We start from the raw sequence: 20764 nt of genomic DNA, 5'->3' as shown, positions 1-20764 counted from the left end.
TGCTGGGGAAGGGGGTGGAGGAGTGTACTGGAGACTGGGTGGAAGACTGTGCTGGGGAGGGGGGTGGAGGACTGTGCTGGGGAGAGGGCTGGAGGACTATGCTGGAGACTGGGTGGAGGACTGTGCTGGGGACTGGGTGGAAGACTGTGCCGGGGAGGGGGTGGAAGACTGTGCCGGAGATGGGGTGGAGGACTGTGCTGGGGAGAGGGGTGGAGGACTATGCTGGAGACTGGGTGGAAGACTGTGCTGGGGACTGGGTGGAGGACTGTGCTGGGGACTGGGTGGAAGACTGTGCCGGGGAGGGGGTGGAGGACTGTGCCGGGGACTGGGTGGAAGACTGTGCTGGGGAAGGGGGTGGAGGACTGTGCTGGGGAAGGGGGTGGAGGACTGTGCTGGGGACCGGGTGGAGGACTGTGCTGGGGAAGGGGGTGGAGAAGTGTACTGGAGACTGGGTGGAGGACTGTGCTGGGGAAGGGGGTGGAGGAGTGTACTGGAGACTGGGTGGAAGACTGTGCTGGAGACTGGGTGGAGGACTGTGCTGGGGAAGGCGGTGGAGAAGTGTACTGGAGACTGGGTGGAGGACTGGTGCTGGGGACTGGGTGGAAGACTGTGCCGGGGAGGGGGTGGAAGACTGTGCTGGGGAGGGGGTGGAGGACTGTGCTGGGGAGGGGGGTGGAGGACTGTGCTGGGGAGGGGGGTGGAGGACTGTGCTGGGGAGGGGGGTGGAAGACTGTGCCGGGGAGGTGGTGGAGGACTGTGCTGGGGAGAGGGGTGGAGGACTGTGCTGGGGACCGGGTGGAGGACTATGCTGGAGACTGAGTCTACCGTGCTCATTCCACGTCCCTGAGCAAAGGACAGGTGCCACTGGGGCCAGGGCCCAGGCAGGGAAACTCACGAGGGCAATCTGACCTTAAAAAGGTCCAAATATGAAATGAAAAAAACAACAGCCTGGGAATGCTACAGTTAGACCCACCATTAAAATTGCCCAAATCGGATAAATACAAATAATAACCACATAACCAGTTTAATAAAAGCGAACAAAAAAATAAAAAATAAAAAACTGTTTCCAGCAAATGATAAACAAATGGATACACACACAAATGAGCAAAGAATAACAGCAGCAGCCATTTCACCAAAGGGAAACAGGGCTTAGAAAGCAGACAGGGGAATCGTGCCAGTGCCCAGAAGGCAGCCACATCCAGCCGCACACAGCGTCGTCACGGGGAGCTAGTGTGCTGCGCTCCCTGCGCAGGGCTGGGACGAGGCTGGACAGGTTTCAGGAATCCCTTAGGCCAGAAGCATCGCAAACCATCATGATGACTGCCCCTTTCAGCTCAGTCAGTGCCCGATATTAGGACCAAAGTGTTAACTAATACAAAACATCAAATCGCTCTATTAACATAGATCTTGCATTGTTATGATAGCTTAAAAAACGGGGAGAAAGCTAAATAATGCGATACCAAGGGAATGGTAGAATACAGGGTCCATCACAAATGATGAGACATCAATTCAATGGGACAGTATGTTGACATTTAAAGCAACAGTCGGCCATGCACAGTGGGTCGCACCTGTAATCCCAGCACTTTGGGAGGCCAAGGCGGGCAGATCACCTGAGGTCAGGAGTTTGAGACCAGCCTGTCCAACATGGTGAAACCCTGTCTCTACTAAAAAATACAAAAATTAGCTGGGCATGGTGGCAGGCACCTTAATCCCAGCTACTTAGGAGGCTGAGGCAGGAGAATAATTTGAACCTGGGAGGCGGAGGTTGCAGTGAGCCGAGACCAAGCCATTGAACTCAAGCCTGGGGGACAAGAATGAGATTTCTCTCAGAAAAATAAAAAATAAGTTAAAGCAACAGTCATGGAATCTACATAGCGAAAAGCCACGATATAGTCGTAAACAAAAAACACAGTATACAGAGCATGTTTGCTATACTTTTCCTAATATGTGTTTATTTCCTTCTGGTCTTTTGCATACGTCATACTGAGGGAAATCAGACTAAAACACTAATAGCCATTTTGGAGGCATTAAGTGATTTACAAAAATATCTTCTTCTCATTTTTAAAGCTAGGTTTTATAAATTTAAACATTAAATATTTTTCCTAATAATTTCTGAAATCAGTACTGTGATCCAAACTATATTCGTGCCTTCCCTTCAAATACTTTTTAGTCTTAAGTTGCCAGGGCTTCAAAAGTGGCAGCCAGGGAGTCCCTCCTGATACTTAAGACATCAACAGACACCAGGCATCGTTTCCATTTTATACAAATGATGAAAAGCTCAAAGTCGCTGTTTTTCCCCATTTCCCTAAATGCGTGTTCAAATTCAGGCTACATTGGAAATTAATTAATCACCTCTATAGCAGTCAGAGCCTCAGACAAATACAACTGATCAACCAGTACAGCCGAGCAGAGATCACTGGCTGACCTCTAATCCTATCAATCAACACCAGGAAGTTGATATCAAAATGGCCTTTCGGGGCCCGGGCACAATGGCTCACGTCTGTAATACCAAAAGTTCGGGAGGCCAAGGTGGGTGGACAGCTTGAGGACAGGAGTCTGAGACCAGCCTGGCCAACACGGTAAGACCCCTTCTCTATTAAAAATACAAAAAAATTAGCTGGGCGTGGTGGCAGGCACCTGTAATTCCAGCTACTCATGAGGCTGAGGCAGAAAACTGCTTGCACCCAGGAGGTTGCAGTGAGCCAAGATCATGCCTCTGTCCTCCAGCTTGGACAACAGAGCAAGACTCTGTCTAAATAAATAAATTATTTAGACAGATAATTAAATAAATAAATAATTAATTAAATAAATAAATTATTTAGCAAGACTCTGTCTAAATAAATAAATTATTTAGAGCTTTTTGGGCTCCCTCTCATCTCCTTTCTCCCCTTGCTGCCTAACAAAAAATTTGCAGACCAGGCATCTGTCCCTGGAGACCAGGGGGCATGGCCTCCTATGTAAACGGCCCCCACCAGGGGCTCCTGTGGGCTGAGGAAAGGCCCTGGCTGGCAGGACCTGGTTCCCCTGCCCGCCGCAGGGGGAGGCAGGGGTGGGTGAGCGCTGGTGCCTGCAGGGCTCCGGGCAGGTGGAAGGAAGAGTGACGGGGGCGTGGGGTAGACACTGACCTCATAGATGAAGTACACCTTGGCCCCCACGTAGATGCCCATGCGCACCACAGCACGGACGGCAGCGTTCATACCTGCAGTGGAAACAGGAGCAATAGTCACTAAAGAGCCTGGGGCAATTCTGGCTCTGCCACTAATTACTCATGACCATGTGTACGTTTCGTAACCTCTCAATGCCTCATCTCCTAATATGAGAAATGGGTACACACACTCCTCTGGGATTAGGAGAAGGACTAAAAGAAACAGCCAACATAATGCAAGGTGCCCCTGTGCCCAGGCTGAATCTAAGAGCCCAGGGTACTTTCAGTTCAAAACATCACTCTCGGGACTTGATACGAATTTGTAGGCCACTCCATCCAACTGCAAAACAAACTACAGAATAGGTGTTTATTTGCAGCTAGCCAAATTCTGTGTGTGTGTGATTTGAGAAGGAGATGAAAATGGATTATCGCATCACCAACTACCAACGTAAAAAACAACAGGCAATGGGCTTCAACAGAAAACAAGTCATGCAATGTTATGATCAGTAAAGTTAAAATAAGCCAGTGTATTACAAATAATCATACCTCATGAAGATAAAGGGAGGCCCCCCTTTAGAAGAACAGTGTTATACAATGTATAAGTCTGTTTACAATGTATCACAATATGTGTCTGTTTACAATACATCATCATGTAAGTCTGTTAGCCTCCATCTCGCTCTCCACTGCAGACGCATTTGGGGGAGCTGAAGTCACTAGTGTCTTGGAACCATCTCTGGACCTGGAGCGTCTGTCTTGCTGTCGTGGCTAACGAGCTCAGGCCCATCGGGAGAGGAGTGAAAAGGCACTAGGGCTGCCCCCACAGCCATGCAGCGCTGCTGCTTAAGGATGAGGAGCACCTGAGCCTTCAGTGCCTTTGCTCCCAAACACACCTGACAGCACCAAGCTTCCTCCTCCGCAAAGTTAAATTTCAGAAACAGCTGTCAGGACTAAAGATGCTGCAGTTCGTGGGCCATGAAGCAAGCGATGCTTCCAGTCAATAAACCACAAATGACAGGACTCTGGTCCTGCAGGGGCATCTGGGACACAGAGGCAGGTTACGTGCACTTGGACGGCGACCGGCTCAGAACACGCTTAAAAAAACCTTCAATTACGCTGGGCCAGGTTGGCGATGCTGGAGTCACCATGACCTCTGAAAGTTCACAATTCTGAATGAGAATATCTATTTAGCTGAAAAAGCTTGGGGATACATATTTTAGAGGTAAATGCATGTTTACTATGTATCTAATATGTACATATACGTATGCATATATATATGATATAGTCTTATTTACTTTATATTCAAATCTAGTTTATAACACAAAGAATTCTAATGACCTGCTGATTAACTAGTGACCATCTCTCAAGAACATGAAACTCAGCATTTCAAAATGCAGGTCTCACCCTGAACATTTCCTCCCCTCACTGTACCCTCTCTCTCTTGCCGAATAGCACGACTTTCTTCTCTGTCGCTGGTGCTGAATGCTACTGACACCCTTGCTGGCTCCTGCCCATACAACTGACAGCTGCTCCCAACACTGCCCCTGAATCCCTGACTCCCTCTGACATGAGCCACACTGTGGCCAGAAGGATTCCAACAGTTTTTTCTCTTTAGTTTGCTTTTATGCAAATAATTTATGAATATATTCTCCTTGTTTAGAAAAAAACACAAATGAAGTAACGGCCACATGAGCCCCAGCCCCTTGGAGAGCTGGGTGTGGGGCCGGGGCCTTGCTGCCGGGCTGTGTGGAGTTTCACACTGATTATTTCTTTCTACACTTTGATACTACGTCCGAGATGTTTTCCATATCAGTTTCAATGTTCTCTTCTAAAGCACAGATATGACCGCGTTCCTCCGGGTTCCCAGGGCTATGGGAAGAAAACCCAAGTTCCCCTGAGCTCCCGGCCATGCCCCCGGGACCTCCCACCTGCCTGGCAGCACTTGGAGGCTCCTGTCCCTGAACCTGGGTGGCAGTCCCACCAGCGCTCCGACGCTCTTCCTCCTTCCTCCTCCTCTCCTCTTTGGCTCTGGCACCTCCCAGGAAGAGGGCCTGGCTTGCCTCCCACCTGATTCCATTTATTCCTGGCAGGACAAAGCCTCCCGCCCCCTTGGTCTCACACCTGTGGGACGTCCTCACCCATCTCTCCCATGGCCAGGCTCAGCAGTGCCTGGACTCCTCAACTCCAAAGGTAGAGGCACAGCTCTGGTTCCAGGTGCTCTGCTCACTCTACTGGATGAATTAACCATCAAACACTTAGCCCGTGCCAACACTGGGAAGCAGATGATGCCGAAACACAACTAAGACCCGATGATGGCCCCTCACCCCTGCTCCTGCTCCTCCCCTGCTCACCCCTTCCTCCCCTGCTCTCCGAAGACCTCATTCCCACCGGTCTTTCATTAAGGAATGATGAAGAACTCAGGGATTTTAGAAAATGTTAAGTGGAAAGAAATAGCAGAAGGAATAAAATTCTTAAAAGCTGGACATGAGGCCAGGTGCGGTGGCTCATGTCTGCAATCCCAGCACTTTGGGAGGCCAAGGAGGTGGATCACGAGGTCAGGAGATCGAGACCATCCTGGCTAACACGGTGAAATCCCGTCTCTACTAAAAATACAAAAAATTAGTCGGGTGTGGTGGTGGGCGCCTGTAGTCCCAGCTACTCAGGAGGCTGAGGCAGGAGAATAATGTGAACCCAGGAGGCAGAGCTTGCAGGGAAGTGAGCCGAGATTGCGCCACTGCACTCCAGCCTGGGCGACAGAGCCAGATTCCATCTCAAAAATAATAATAATAATAATGTAAAAAATACAAAAAAAAAATTAGCCAGGAGTGGTGGCAGGCGCCTGTAGTCCCAGCGACTCAGGAGGCTGAGGTAGGAGAATGCTGTGAACCCGGGAGGAGGAGCTTGCAGTGAGTGGAGATTGTGCCACTGCACTCCAGCCTGGGCGACAGAGCGAGACACTGTTTCAAAAAAAAAAAAAAGCTGGACATGATACACAAGGTGACCCCAGGAGACTCCTGTGCAGAGTAGAAACACACCCCAGCACTAAACTCAGTCCCTGAAGTCCCTGCGGGATTCTCCCCACCCCCCACCCCTGGGTCCACCTGTACCCACCTGGAAAGAACAGTGGCACCGCCCCACAGCAGGAGCACCATCGGCGGCCGCGGCACCCCAGGTAGCTGGGCCACCCTCAGGGTTTCACAGGTGGAGAGGGAGCCTGGGAACGTGCATTTCTAGCAATTTCCAGGTGACGGGGCACCACACTTTTAAAAATACGCAATACTAGGTCTTGAAAGGACTTCTATTCACTTGCACGTTGGTGGGATGGAGCCCTACATTGCAAAGGGCTTTTCTTCACGTGTCCTCCTTGAGCTCAGGGGCTGGCAGCACTTGGTGGGACCTAGTAGGGCGTCCCTTGCTGACTGCACACCCACAGCTAGAGCCCAGGCCCGGATTATTCTCACAGGAAGCCCGCAGAGCTCCTGACACCTCCCTGGAGGTATGAGAAAGCTGAGGCTCTGAGGGGGATAAACTGATTACTGGAAGGTAACGACCTTAGTGAAGTGGTGAAGCTGCAGGGTAAACCCTAGTTTTATTTCCTTTTAACTTTCAAGACTTCCTGATTTCCTCTATTATGATACCTGTGCCTTAGAGTCACCAATGGGAACTTGAAGGAAAATAATGCCTGCTGAGGCCAGATGCTCATTTAATTGCCTGGGGGTGGAGCCTGTTTGGTTCTAAGCCCTCCCTCTGAACTTCTGAATGGTGAGGACTGCAAATCAGCTGCCTCCTGCTGGGCCCTGCAGGGTGAAACCTGAGGAAGCCCCAGGAACATTCAGTGAGGGGTTAGGAGGGAGGAGAACATGGGTGGATGAAAAGCAAGAAGGAAATGCACCAGCATTCACTGGCAGGCTCTGTCACCCACAGGACAGGGATGAAGACGTGCACACCTGCAGTGCGGACTTTCACAGCCTGGCAATGAGGGCTTTCAGCCTCACAGGTAAATGTCACCTGTTTCACCACCTCCTTAGGGCTGTTCTAGGGCCCCGGCACACAGCCATTTGGGACAAAGGGCAGTTTCAGTGTCTTTCACTCCACGCTCAAGCTACAGATTGTCCTTATAGCTCAGGTATCCTGGGGATAATCCATCTCGTTTTGTTTTGGTTTTTGGAGCCCAACCCAAGAATCAAATAACTTTCCTAAGGATTTCCAGGAGAAAACAACATCTTCCCACCAAAGAAGAACCTTACCATTTGGAAAAACACCTCCTCGTACTTTGCAAAAACCCCAGTTTTCAGGGAAGTGATAATCTTGTCATGAGAACCAAAGATAAAGTTGGAGATAATGAGGGAGTGGTTACATAGGAAATCTGTGGTCATTACTCTGACCAATTATTAAATCACTTTCTTCATATGATATACTTTTTAACAGCTTCTTACTAAACCACAGTGCAGGTAAGAGAGTCACAAGACGGCTTCTTCCTTGAGTCAGAGTCAACCCCGGCCCACACCAGGGCCTAGCAAGAATGACTTAGGTCACCCTGATTTCCTGGCTACTTGGAGGAGCTGGATTTCCCAGTTTACAAATCTCAGCTTCCTGGGATTCTGCTCTGATAAAATCTAAATTGTATTTTTTTTTTTTTTTTAAGAAAAAAGTAAGGAATAGGCTGGCCGCGATGGCTCATGCTTATAATCCCAGTGCTTTGGGAGGCCAAGGCAGGCAGATCACGAGGTGAGGAGATTGAGACCATCCTGGCTAACAGGGTGAAACTCGTCTCTACTAAAAATACAAAGAAAACTGAGCCGGCCGTGGTGGCATACGCCTGTAGTCCTAGCTACTTAGGAGGCTGAGGCAAGAGAATCACTTGAACCCGGGAGGCGGAGGTTGCAGTGAGCCGAAATTGTGCCACTGCACTCTGGCCTGGGTAACTGAGCGAGATTCCATCTAAAAAAAAAAAAAAAAAAAAAAAAAAAAGTAAGAATAGATGAACTCAAATGAAATAATCTAGGTCTATCCTTTTACCTCCTCCGTTGTCTGGAGTAATAAAGCTCCCTGCCTCGCCCTCTCTCACAGCACTGAACTGCTTTTCCTGAATTTTCCCACACTGCTGATCACTCACTTGTTAATTTCGATGCATACATTCTTTTTGAGAAAGTCAGTTTGCCAACTCCTCCCACTGTTTTGTCAGAAAATGAGCTTACACTGCGCTGATCTCACTCCTGCTGCCAAACCTCCTTCTAGGGGTCTCTCCTTTGATAATGCAGGGATTATGTAGGCATGGGGAGGTGGGATACCAAGGGGGGATTCTGTCAACGGTGCTGTTCCCCCCTTCTCACCCTCGCGGGTTCAAAGTCATCGAGCCGGGGGGCCTCTCTGACTATCTGGACTGTGCAGACCACCGTGTCTTCCGGTAGGGTCAGGGGAGGGCTTGAGATAGATCTGTAGGGCTCAACCACCAGCCACTGTCCACCTCAGGTGCCCCAAGCGCCATCTCTGCCGGGCGCTATGTGGATGCATCGGTGACAAAATGGAAAGCCTCTGGTCCTGGCGGAGCTTGTTCCAATCAGGAGAGACCCGAAAGCAAGAAACACAGTGAACAAATGCATGATGCCCAGGGGTGGATGGCCGTAAGCACTGAGGAGAAAAATAGCAAGTGGGGTGGGAGGTGTTAAGAGGGTGGAGGATGGAGATGGGCTGCCATTGACAATCGGAGAGCCTGCAGACCTGCCTGAGAGTGACGTTTGGGGAAAGAAGGAAAGGGAAGAAGGTGAGGGAGGTTAGCTAAGTGGACATCTGGGAAAGAGCTCAGGCAGCAGAGGGGCTGGGGCGGGGGCGCACTGGCAGCATGCTGCATTCCAGGGTCCTCTGCGTGGCTGGGACGGTGTCGGCCCTTCCCTGCACATCCCTCAGGGCCTTCGCAGAAACACTCACACGGGGACCTTCTATGTACAGGCAGCACACGCCACCCATCGCCGTGACCACACTGTCCCTCAGAGGAGCCGCTGGCCACGTGTGTCCCGTCCACATGGAGATGTACTTGAAGATTCTTTACACACTGGGTTTCAAAGACTTAGTATGGAAAACAGTGTAAAATATTAATAACACAATAACTGATTGTTATCAAAATAGTGGGCTGAATATAAAATATAGTTTTTTTTACTTTTTCTTTTTTTTTAGATAGGGTCTCACTCTGTTGCCCAGGCTGGAGTGAACCGGTGCAGTCACAGCTCACTGAAGCCTCCAACTCCTGGGCTCAGGCAATCCTCCCACCTCAATGTCCCACGGGGCTGGGACTGTAGGTGTGCACCGCCACATCCGACTAATTGTTTTGTATTTTTTGTAGAGACTGGGTCTCGCCATGTTGCCCAGGCTGGCCTCAAACTCCTGGGCTCAAGTGATCCACCTGCCTTGGGCTCCCAAAGTGCTGGGATTACAGGCGTGAGTCATGGCACCCAGCGTCCCCCCCTCCGGACCTGCCTTTCTTTAATGTGGCAACTAGATCATTTAAATTTAAAATTGCATATATAACACAGGCCACCCATGCAAACCTCAATCTTGGGAGATGCTCCCGTTGGAGAAACCTTCAAGAAGCGGATCTGCCTGGATTTGCAAACGGCCCCTCTGGCCCCAGGGGGATCTGCTGTGCAGAGCTGCTCTGGACTCAGCTCTTCAATACTGCCCTTGAGTGTACTGGGCACCTCCTGACTTTCGATCAGCACAAAGCTCCTTATTAAACGCTGACAAAAATTCCTTCCATTCCAGGTGCCATAATGGATTCATTAATCTCCTATTGATAGCTTTTTGCTGGTTTTCCCACTTTTTGCTATTCTAAGCACTGCTGCGAAGACTCTCCTTTTACCCCACCTGCCTGTGTCTGCTGCAGCTCACATGCTCCGCCTTCCAGCTGTCATAGCTGAGTCCCTGGGTCTCCTCGGCGGGGTGTGTCTGTGGGCACAAGGCTGCCCTGCCACATGCCCCACCCCATAACCTTCCATCTGTGGCCGCTCCTTGTGAGACCCTAAACTCACGACCTCCCCTCCTGTCCTCTCCTCTCCACAAAGCCATCCTTATCGGAGACAGTCAGTCTGCTTCCCAGTTCCCCCAAGGCGAATCCAAAGTCCTCCACTGGCCCACCCACCTCTACCGACTCCTCCCTCACCTTCCGGTCAGGTCAAACGGCCCCAACCAGAGGCTCCCCGGGCCCTTTCATAAGACAGGAGCTTTTCTTCTCAGGTCCGGCTACAGGTACATTGTACCCGCACCTCACCGCAGGAGTGAGAGCCGCAGGGGCGGAGAGGGCTTAGTTCTTTTGCCTAAAGCCTGCCCTGACTCACCGAAGGCGGTCGTTAATGTGCGCAATGATTACAGAAACACAGAAATAAGGCTGGGGGTGGTGGCTCAAGCCTGTTATCCCAGCACTTTGGGAGGCCGAGGCAGGTGGAGCGCTTGAGGTCAGGAGTTCGAGACCAACCTGACCAACATGGTGAAACCCCATCTCTACTAAAGATACAAAAAAAAAAAAAAAAAAAAAAAAAGGTGGGCATGGTGGCACATGTCTATAATCCCAACTACTTGGGAGACTGGGACAGGAAAATCACTTGAACCCGGGAGGCAGAGGTTGCAGTGAGCCCAGATCAAGCCACTGCACTCCAGGCTGGGCAACAGAGCGAGACTCCATCTCAACGTCCCCCACCCGCCCCGCCACACACAGAAACAAAATCTTAATCGTAGTAAGACACAGCTGAAAAGATATGACGGAATGACTCCCCGAGGCTACTGGATGCCACTCCTTCAATCATTTTCCATTCAGAAAACTTCAGATCAGATCATTTACATATGTACGTTAAGACAAGGGGTCCTATATTAATGAATCTTCTCCGTCAAAATCCTGGTCAAAGTCAGAAAACAATCCCACCGGACTCCTGGGAGCATCTCACATTGGAGAAACCTGGAGAAGTGGAGAAGCTGATCTGCAGGATTTGCAAACCGTGGCACTGGCCCCAGGGGGACCCGCAGCACTGTCGCCCTCCCCCTCCCCGTGAAAGTCGGAGCCTCACTGAGACCCACACAGTCAGGATCTGCAACTCCGAAGGCTCCCCCAGGCGGCTCTGGGCACACGGAAGCTGGGAAGACAGCAAATGGGCCCTGGGGTTGGAGGGTCCAGCACAGTCCAGCCTTTTCTCTTTTGCCTCCTGAAGACTTTCACCGTGGATGTGTGTTAGGGAAGGGGGGAGTGAAGAAAGACACAGGGAGAGAAGACAGAGACTGAGTGATGCCTCCATTCCGCAGAGGAAAACACCGACACCCTATCTCAGCACTGGAGACAGCAGGGCCAGGGCGGGATTTATAGAAAATAAGTCTCTGCCTCTCAGAGCTCTGGTCTGCCATGTGTCTGGCTGCCTCTTCCATCCTGACAAGCACAATGACTGTAATTCCAAACAAAGGACTGGGAGTTGGGGGTGAAGATGCAGAGAAGGGAGGAGTGGGGAGGGAAACGGCAGCCTCTGGGCAGCTACCCTCTAATAAACACAAACACAACACCAGAAAGGGCTTGTAGAAAAGAAACACAAAGCCGGGTGCGGTGGCTCATGCCTGTAATCCCAGCACTTTGGGAGGCGTAGGAGGGAGGATCACGAGGTCAGGAGATGGAGACCATCTTGGCTAACACGGTGAAACCCTGTCTCTACTAAAAATACAAAAAATTAGCTGGGCATGGTGGCGGGCGCCTGTGGTCCCAGCTACTCAGGAGGCTGAGGCAGAATAGCGTGAACCTGGGAGGGGGAGCTTGCAGTGAGCAGAGATTGCGCCACTGCACTCCAGCCTGGGTGACAGAGCAAGAGTCTGTCTCAAAAAAAAAAAAAAGAAAAGAAACATAAAACACAACCCAACTACTGACACATGGCCCTCTGTTCCATATTCACCCGCACGTTCTTAACAGAAACGCAACTGTGAACATGCAATCTGGTATCCTGATGTTTGCCCTGACCACGCTGTTACCATATCTTCATCTTTCTAATTTTAATTGCTTCTGACGGCCCATCTGATTGGTCGAGGTTATTTAAAGAGCCCTGATTCTCCCTGATAAAAGGTTGGAGTCCTGTATCAAAAGCTTTTAGTTTTCTGTAACCAAGGGGGAAAACATGCTTCTTTTGAAAGATGACAAAATGTCTAGCTTCGAAGGGTCATCCGAGTATGGCACACAAGGTGGTCTGCATTCATAGAAAATGATGCCATCATATAAATCTCCCACTGTGTCACAGGGTGACACCATCACTCATGATCTGCCTCCCAGACCCAGTAAGTTTTGCAAAATTAATTACTGCACTTTACACTGAAAAGATCCCATCAAAGAATGTGTGTGCACAGGATGGTGAGGGGCGCCGGAGCTGTGTGAGGCGAAATGGCACTGTTTTCAGTTTCCCCTTCCATCCTACTGGGCTCTGAAGCATTGTTTCGGAGATTTTCAATTTTATCTTATAATTAAATAATATGAACTCTACTGGGGGAAGAAAAGCAGCCCATCACATTGGTATTAAGCCTTAATATCATTTTTGCCATCTTGACTCCTATCGCTATAAAAAGTCATTTTCCATTCCCCTCACAAAACCACCCAAGGAATATTGCTTCAGACACCAAAGATGCCCATGTGGGGCTCAAGCCTGGTGTCCAATAAATCTGTGTGTCATTGACCTAATGCATGTCCAGTCAATGGAAACCTCACACTTCTGACTTCGGTTTTGAGGTTGTAATCTTTGTTGAAGTCTTAACAGTTTATACGCATTGACCTGAGGATACTGGAAACTTTTGATTAGAGAGGGTTGAATTCCTCTAAAGGACTTCATGAATGAAGAAGGCAGCTAGAACCCCTGGTTTCCTGCTCCTCAGTGGAGATTCCAGGCGGGAGGCAGGCAGCAAACGCTTGCGTTCCTGTCAAGCGCCAGGCGTGGTGCTGGGCGCGGGATGGACACCAGTGAAGACACAGCTACACGCAGCCCTGAACATCCCTGCAGCAGCCACAGGGCCTGGCCACACCAGGGAGCTCTGTGAACTCAGGGAAGCTGGAACACCTCCAGCATCCCTTGCTCATGTGTAAAGTGGGGATAAGTCAGTGCCCAGGATCACTGAGGGCCTGCCACATAACAGAGAGTCACTAAACACTAGCTATTCTCACTAGGATTGGAAAGGTAGAAACTTACTAAATTTCTGTGAACTTTCTATAAATACTGTATTGATGTTCACGTCACCACAGGCAAAAAGGACGCCGCTTTCGCATCCAGCCCACCCTAAGAATGCCCCTGGACTTCCCAGTACACTCAGCTCCACCAGGCCCTGCAGAAGCCACAACCTGTGACGAAGACAATGAGTCACTCTTGGTGTGTGGCACAGCATGATGTGGCAGTGGGCACTTAGTCATGGTCAGTCCGCGATCCAGAGCTGTGGAGCTTATTTTAGGTTGGGTGAAAATCAGTTTAAGTTTCCAGACATGTCTTGGGACAACAGAAGATACCCAAAGAAGCAGGGGAAAAAAAAAAAAAAAAAAAAAAAAACCCACAGCCTGAGACAGAAGATACCCAAAGAAGTAGAAAAAAAAAAAACAAAAAAAAACCCAGCCTGAGAAATACTTTCTTCATTCAAGGCCTGGGGAGTCAGGAATACAGGAAAGATATTTTCAATTTTATATTATAATTAAATAATATGAACTCTACTGGGAGGAGAAAAGCAGCCCATCGCGTTGGTATTAAGCCTTAATATCATTTTTGCCACCTTGACTCCTATCGCTATAAAAAGTTATTTTCTGTTCCCCTTACAAAACCACCCAAAGAATATCTGTGTAATTTTGAGCAAGTTGGGTTTTGCTCACTTTTGAGCATTAACTAGAATAAGGAGCTTCACCAAGAAAGGCCCCTGAAAAGCATGGTGGAGGCCTGACATGACGGCTCAGGTCTGTAATCCCAGCTCTTTGGGAGGCCAAGGCAGGAGGCTCACTAGAGGAGACCAGGAGTTCAAGACCAGTCTCAGCAGCATAGTGAGATCCTGTCTCTACAAATAATAATAACAATTAGCCGGTCATGATGCTGCATTCCTGTCTTCCCTGCTACTCAGAAGGCTGAGGCAGGAGGATCACTTGAGCCCAGGAGTTTGAGGCTGCAGTGAGCTGTAACGGCACCACTACACTCCAGCCTGGGTGACAGAGCCAGACATAAGTACTCTTCGTGGTCTAAGGGAGAGTACAATATTTGGAATTAGGATCTGTTTTGCTCCTACCACAATCGCGTATGCACCTCACTCCCTTACCTAAGTTATTTTTCTTTGTGAGTCTTTCTCCCCACTTCCAAAATGAGGGCATGCCTCTCTTGGGACCATGTATCTAGGCTTGGAGATAAGAATTGTAAAGCTCCTAGTATACAAAATATTTTCAACAAATGGTAGCTATGGTCATTTTAATATATTGAATTGTACCATAATTTCACATCTGACAGATAATTCCCCTGAAATTGATACTTGAATGTGAATGTGTTCTCTGACCTCCAGCTACAGGCAATAGTCTTCTATGTCAGGGAAAATCAAGTACTAATATAGAATCAGAATAAAATGGCAAAAAGAATGGGGGCACAACAGATAAATTCTCGAGGAATAACCTACTTACTGTAAGGATTTGTAAATCTGTGGCAGCTAAGTAAGACCAGGCCCTCTGAGCACATCTGGAGGTGAACTTCCTTAAAAGAAATGCGTCCAAATGCTCCAACAGGTTCAAGATCATATCTCGGAAGGGTAAAGCTCTTTACAGAGTCCGCAAAAAAGTTGTGACTTCGGCTCTACCAGGGAAAGAATGCCCAGGCGACCCGCCGTGGCGGGCTTCCCCAGGGACAGCCCAGGTGTGACCCACGTGGGCTTGAGGCCACCGTATTTGATGCTACCTGCAGAGCTGAGGGCAGCTGTCTCCCATTAACCCGAGGCTGTACCAACCAAGCCGCGTTCCCACATAATACTGGTTTCCAAAGTACCTTTTTCCCCAGAAGAGGCGTGGACTTACTAACCTCCAATACGTGTAACTCCTCCCAGGTGGCAAAACCAGGGCAATAGAGAACACGGAGATTCTGCCAATGTATCCTAATTTCACGCACCTGTACACAAACTCCCAAGCATTTTAGCAAGCTTTTGGACATGGAGCTCAAAAGAATGACCCATAAATACTTTCCAATACATACAGCATCTTAATGTGTTTTTCTTTCTTTTTTATTTTTTGTAGACACTGAGTCTCACTATGTTGTCCAGGCTGCTCTGGAACTCCTGGGCTCAAGCGATCCTCCTGCCTCGGCCTCCCAATGCACTGGGATGACAAGCATGAGCCACTGTGCAGGACCCACAGCACTTAAATTCCAAAATCACCTTGAAACCCTGACCTTCCACCTGCCCTGGTGGCTTCCAGAGGTCAGTTCCTCTTCCCGTGCCGAAGGTTTCTTGTCTTTCGCGGCCCAGGTAAGGTCACTGCAGGTGCTCCCTCTGCTTTTGAAGGCCTTTGACTGAGAAGCCACTCTGGGTCCTATTAGGACCCCAAGGCGGCTCCATTCGTACTCGCACATCTCCCGGCCGGTTTAAGTCACGCTGGCCAGGCTCTCTCCACTTCACTCTCGTAATTTCTCCAATCCCAGCCTCTGTTGCATCACGTTTTCTTTCTCTGAGAACCCAACCCTGCAGGAGGAACGCTGATGCTGGGGTCCTTTAACTAGAACGCTAACTCCAGAGCACTTCCCAGGGGCGCTCGGGGGCGGGCTGCGGGGCGGGGCCTGGCGCTGCCACCAGGGTCTCCCGCCGAGGGCGCTGGGCCTGGGGAGGCTGCGCTGCTGGCTCGGGGAGCGCGCGGCGTACGGATGTCGGTGCCTGGGCGCACGGAGACGACGGGCCGGGCATCACGTAGGCGCTCGCGGCGGGCGGGGCGGCGCCCACAGCGCCCCAACCTGCAGCGCCCGCGCCCGCCCCGCGCGCTCAAGGGCGAAGGGAAGGTCACCGGGGCAGTGGGCTGTGGGCCCATCCCCGCTCCATCCTAGTGCAGTGCGCGGTCCCGAAACGGGAAGAAATCCGCCATCCGGGCCTTTCCACGCATCTGCGGCAGGAGGAACCGGGAAAATAAAAATCAAAACCCAGCTCGGGGCGCGTCGCGTCTCCAGCCCGCGCTATCGCTAAGGCTCGCAGGTAGCGTTCGCCTGGGAAGCGCCGATCTACCAGCCAAGGGCTGCGCGGCCTGGGGCGCTCCACCGTCCGGGCACCGGCGCCCTCACGTGCACCCGGGGCCTGGGGCGCGCAGTCTCCACCACCTCCCGCTCTTCAATGTTAAATGTCCTCCCGGCGCGCCCGCGTCGTGGACCCAGACTCGGGCCCCTCCTGGAGAGCCGCTTCCACATTGCAGGGCAGGGGAAGCCCAGAGCCCGCGCCGCGGCGCCGCTGACGTCCCGGAGTCCCCGCTTCCTGGTCCTTCCCGTCCGCGGAGGCTGGAGGGGAGGGCCTGGGACCCATTTTAGTTTTCGGTTTTGTCACGAGCCGGAAGGCGACAGCACATGCGAGCCAGGAAACCCATTTTTAAAATCTCCCAGCGGAAACGCGAGGGGCTGCCGGACCGCCTCGCAGACTCCAGGCGGGAACCCAGAGCAACCCCGCCGCGTCCCGCATTGCAGCAGCCGGGACCCCGCCCACGCCGCGCGGGGCACGAGGCGACAGGAGGCGCGCGGGGACCCGACCGTTTCTTCCTCGACATGTTAGGGGGTGGCGTGGGGCGGAGTTGGGGGGCGGGGGGCCACTTAGGAAGTGATCGCGCTGTACCCACGCTTAGGAGGGGAAGCCTGGCCGGGTCCTACAGCTCAGAGGCAGAACGACCCCCGAGGGGCGCTCCAGGCGACCCCCTCTGCCGGGCTCAATTTAAAACATAAACCGGAGGGGGTGGAAAGCTCACTATCTCCCGGATGGAGGTTCCTACCGCCATGTCCCTTCCTCCTCCGCCCCACCCGGCAAGGACCCCGGGGCTGCCTTGCCGGCTCAAGCCGCCCCGCAGGTATCCCTGCCGCTCCCGGGCACGGGCTTCTCCCCAGTTCTCCCCATCGCTTCCCCGCTCTTCTCCCCAGTTCTTCCCATCGCTTCCCCACCTTTCCCCGGGTCCTCCCATCGCTTCCCCTCTCTTCTGCCCCGTCCCCCCATCCCCTTCGCCCTGTTCTCCCCTTCTCCGTCCGTCCCTCCCTCGCCGCTGGGAGGGGGGCGCGCACCTTGAGCATCCCCGCCGCTGGTCAGCACGCCGATGGCCTTGCCGGCCCCGGAGAGGTGCTCCAGGAACTTCCGCAAGGAGCCCTTGGGGGCCCGGGAATCGTCCGCGTCCATGGCGAGGAGGCCGAGGGCAGCCGCTAGTCCGGGTGCGCAGCAGGCAATGGGGACCCTGCCCGCGCGCGCCCGACTCGGAACCGCCGCCCCGCCCGCGCCCCCGCGCCCCCGCGCCAATGGGCGGTGACGGGCGGGGCCCGAGCGCACGGGAGGGGTTGCGGGAGCGGGGGCGCGGCTCGGGGCAGGGGCAGGGAAAGGGGCAGGGGCTGGCGGGGGGATGGGTGTGGGCAGGAGCACCTACGCCAGAGTCATCGTAGGTGTGGACAGCGCTAGCGGTGTGGGAGGCCGCAGAGGCGGGGGTAGCGCCACAGGTGGGCGGGGTCCCTGCGGGTGGGGCCGCGTTGCTGGTGCGCTAGCCTCGCGGGTGGGTTGGAGGACTCTGGTTGGGGGCTTTAGAGATGCCCGGAGCTCCCCAAATGGGGGCAGGGGCAGCTTCCGGGGGAGCGGAGACCGCAGGGGGGCGGGGTCACATCTTTTGCGGGGCGCGCCAGGGCGGGGCGGGATAGAACAAGGGGAGCGTCTCCCGAGGGGGCGAGGGAGACCGTGAGTGGGCGCGAACGCCGGGGCGGGTGGAAACCCCGCACTTGCGGGGAGCGCCGATGGCGGGGCGGGGTGGAATTGGGGCGCGGAGACCCCACCTGGATGCGGAGGTTCGCTGCAGGCCCGGCAGCTCCGGCTGTTGTCGGCGCCGAGCCCGGCCGCGCGCACAGCTTCTAGTTGCCCGCAGGATTCCTCTTGGGGCTGCGCTGGGAGCCTCGGGGGGCGGCTTCCTCGATCCCCGCCCCCAAGTTTTCTCTGCAGCCTGAGGTCGGGAAGGACGGATGGAGAGTGGATCCTTCAGGTGGTGGGAAAAGCTGAGCGCGGCGGGCTTAGCTATAACGAAGCTGCGATTTCCTGGGCCCATGGGGGCTGTGGCGCTCCTGGGCCCCCAGCCCGGCCCTTGGGGAGAAGAAGCCTTGGGGTGGAGGAGGGTATCGGGGCGCGACCCTCAGAGACACCTGGGCGCGCGAAAGTCAGAGTGGGGCAGGAGGAGGCGCAACAGGACTGGCCTGGGAGGGAGGCAGGACGACCCTTCCTCCCCACGGACACGCGCGCTGCGGTACGCTGTGTCGACCTCGGCCGGCTCCACTGGCCAACTCCACGTGCTGAAATACGCGCATCCAAAGCGCTGTGCCAGTTGCCCATCCACAGCTTAACAGCCTGGTGCCAGTTACCTGCCATGGGAGAGGGAGCAGCCCCCACAAAAGCACGGGCTTATGGGACCCCGGTTCCTTTAGTGCCCACCCCACGAAGAAGGGCTCCCAAGCGGCCCCACTTGAGGGCTTTCCGGAGGATGGTCCTGCGCAGTGGGTGTTTGTTGAACAGACAAGAGACGACAAAAGAGACTAAGAAGAGTTTTGTTCTATGAACCGGGGAAACTGAAGCAATCGCAAAGGAGAGTCTCGCCAAAGGGCAATCCTGGGGAAAAGATGGAGAGGCAAGGATTTTTCTTGGATGTGTGCCTCATCCTGGGGCTCATCCTGCTGAGCATCAAATATTCATTGCAAAAGAGGGAAAAAAAATATGCTGGGGACAATGCTGGATGGTCTGCTCTCTCCCTTGGCCAGAATTAACGGCGAAATTCCTAACCCCTCGTGGTCCTCAGATTCACCGGTCCTACGCACACCCCCACTAAACCACTGAAGTCCAGTTTCTGGGAGCGCAGCCAGGGAATGTGTATTTTTAAGCAAACCACCTAGGTTACTCTGATGAATGCAAAGTCAGAGAGCGCTGCTCTCATGCACTGAGCCTGAGCATTATTCTATTAATAAAAAAGGAGAGGAGAATCCTAGGTGTCTTAAGGTGGCAGTTGAGTGGCCTTTGCCTTCTGGCGGGCAGAAGAGCAGACCGAGGCTCTAAGCACCTGCACCCACCGCTGGGCTCAGGATCTGTGCTGGAGAATAGAAGGGCTAATTTAATTATTCCTGCCTTTTTAGAGCATATTACATGTGGAGAAGGTGGAGCACACTGAATTTTATTTTAGCCAAATACCCCTTATCTCCTTATACAATTGATATTTTTATATTGAACATTAGGGGATTGGTCATTTGTCATCAAATTGTCTGTAATACAGAAAATGATAGATACAACCTAACAGTTCAAACATGAGCTAAATAAATGATAGTAAAAATATACGCTGCAGTAATATTTAATTGCTGTTATCGCTATGAAGATAAGTGTCTACTGACATGGAAATATGTTCAGGACATACAAATAAGTGAAAAGGCAGGCCTAGACGCAGTGTGAGCCTCTCTGTGTGTGTGTGTGTGTGTGTGTGTGTGTGAGAGTCTGCATACATATGTAAATGTTTCTGAGCATTGTATTTCCTTTCTTTTGCTTAGTACAGGTAATGCCATTTTTCTCTCTGATGAACAGGTATTGTTTAGGGAATAGAAATAGTTAATTAAAAACAATGAAATTTAGAGTGTCAAGACCCCCAAGGTTACGGATTATGTTCAAAAGTTTGTTTATATGTAAGGGCTGGGGTCAGGGTGGTCACTGACCATCCTCACACATCTGTTCTCATGAGTCTGGCCCATTGCTCAGTCAGTCAAGGAATTAACATGTATTAATATATACCTGTAGCTAAGATGGAAAAGAATAGCTATGGTTCTTTTTTTGTTTGTTTGTTTTGTTTTTGTTTTTGTTTTTTTGCAAGTCATGTATTTTAATGGTGCTACAACTAGAGGTATTTTTTTTTTTTTTTTAATCTTGGGTCTTAGCAATGAATCTTCTAATTCAAGAGGAAGATATTACATGCCGTGCTGACCGTACAGCTTCCACCCAGTAGGACCTGAGGTGTGTGTGTGTTCTTTATTGTCCCTTGACAGATTATTCCGAAGTGTGGCCCACACCAGCACACACTTATACCCCAGGAATGATTACTCCTTGGGCAGGCTTCACTGGGCCCTCTGCCCCAGGGGCACTCCACGGCTGCAGCAGGTGTCTGCCCAGGGCTGCCTTCTGAAGGCTCAGGCTCATCAGGGGAGGAGCTGCTTCCACGCTCGCTTCTGTGTTGCTGGCAGGATTCTGTTGCTTGCAGGCTGTTGGACTGAAGGCCCCAGACTCTCCGTGGCATCAGCTTCAGGTTGCCCTCTGCCCTGGGCAGATGACTGGCTTTGCCAGAACTAGCACCTATCAAGAGCCAGGGGGAGAGTTCCAGTGGACGGAACCTCAGCTCCTCCCAATCCAATCTCAGGAGAGACCGTCATCTCTTTT

The 20764-nt window shown here is 52.0% G+C and overlaps 1 protein-coding gene across 1 annotated transcript in view; it reads right to left on the bottom strand.

Annotated features, from left to right (window-relative positions):
* The window catches only part of PFKP (phosphofructokinase, platelet), a 68979-nt gene extending 51383 nt beyond the window's left edge, over positions 1 to 17596 (bottom strand). The window contains exons 1-2 of the mRNA XM_073018677.1: positions 17395 to 17596; positions 3126 to 3199 (exon numbers count right to left, since the gene is read on the bottom strand). Coding sequence (XP_072874778.1) covers positions 3126 to 3199; positions 17395 to 17506 — 186 coding nt within the window. The 5' untranslated portion in view covers positions 17507 to 17596. The remainder of the gene's footprint in view (positions 1 to 3125; positions 3200 to 17394) is intronic.
* Positions 17597 to 20764: the final 3168 nt, after the last annotated feature.

The sequence above is a fragment of the Chlorocebus sabaeus genome, chromosome 9, assembly GCF_047675955.1.
Source record: "Chlorocebus sabaeus isolate Y175 chromosome 9, mChlSab1.0.hap1, whole genome shotgun sequence".
Classification (NCBI taxonomy): domain Eukaryota; kingdom Metazoa; phylum Chordata; class Mammalia; order Primates; family Cercopithecidae; genus Chlorocebus; species Chlorocebus sabaeus.
Note: the sequence above shows the minus strand (reverse complement) of the source record. Positions and strands in the feature narration are given on the sequence as shown.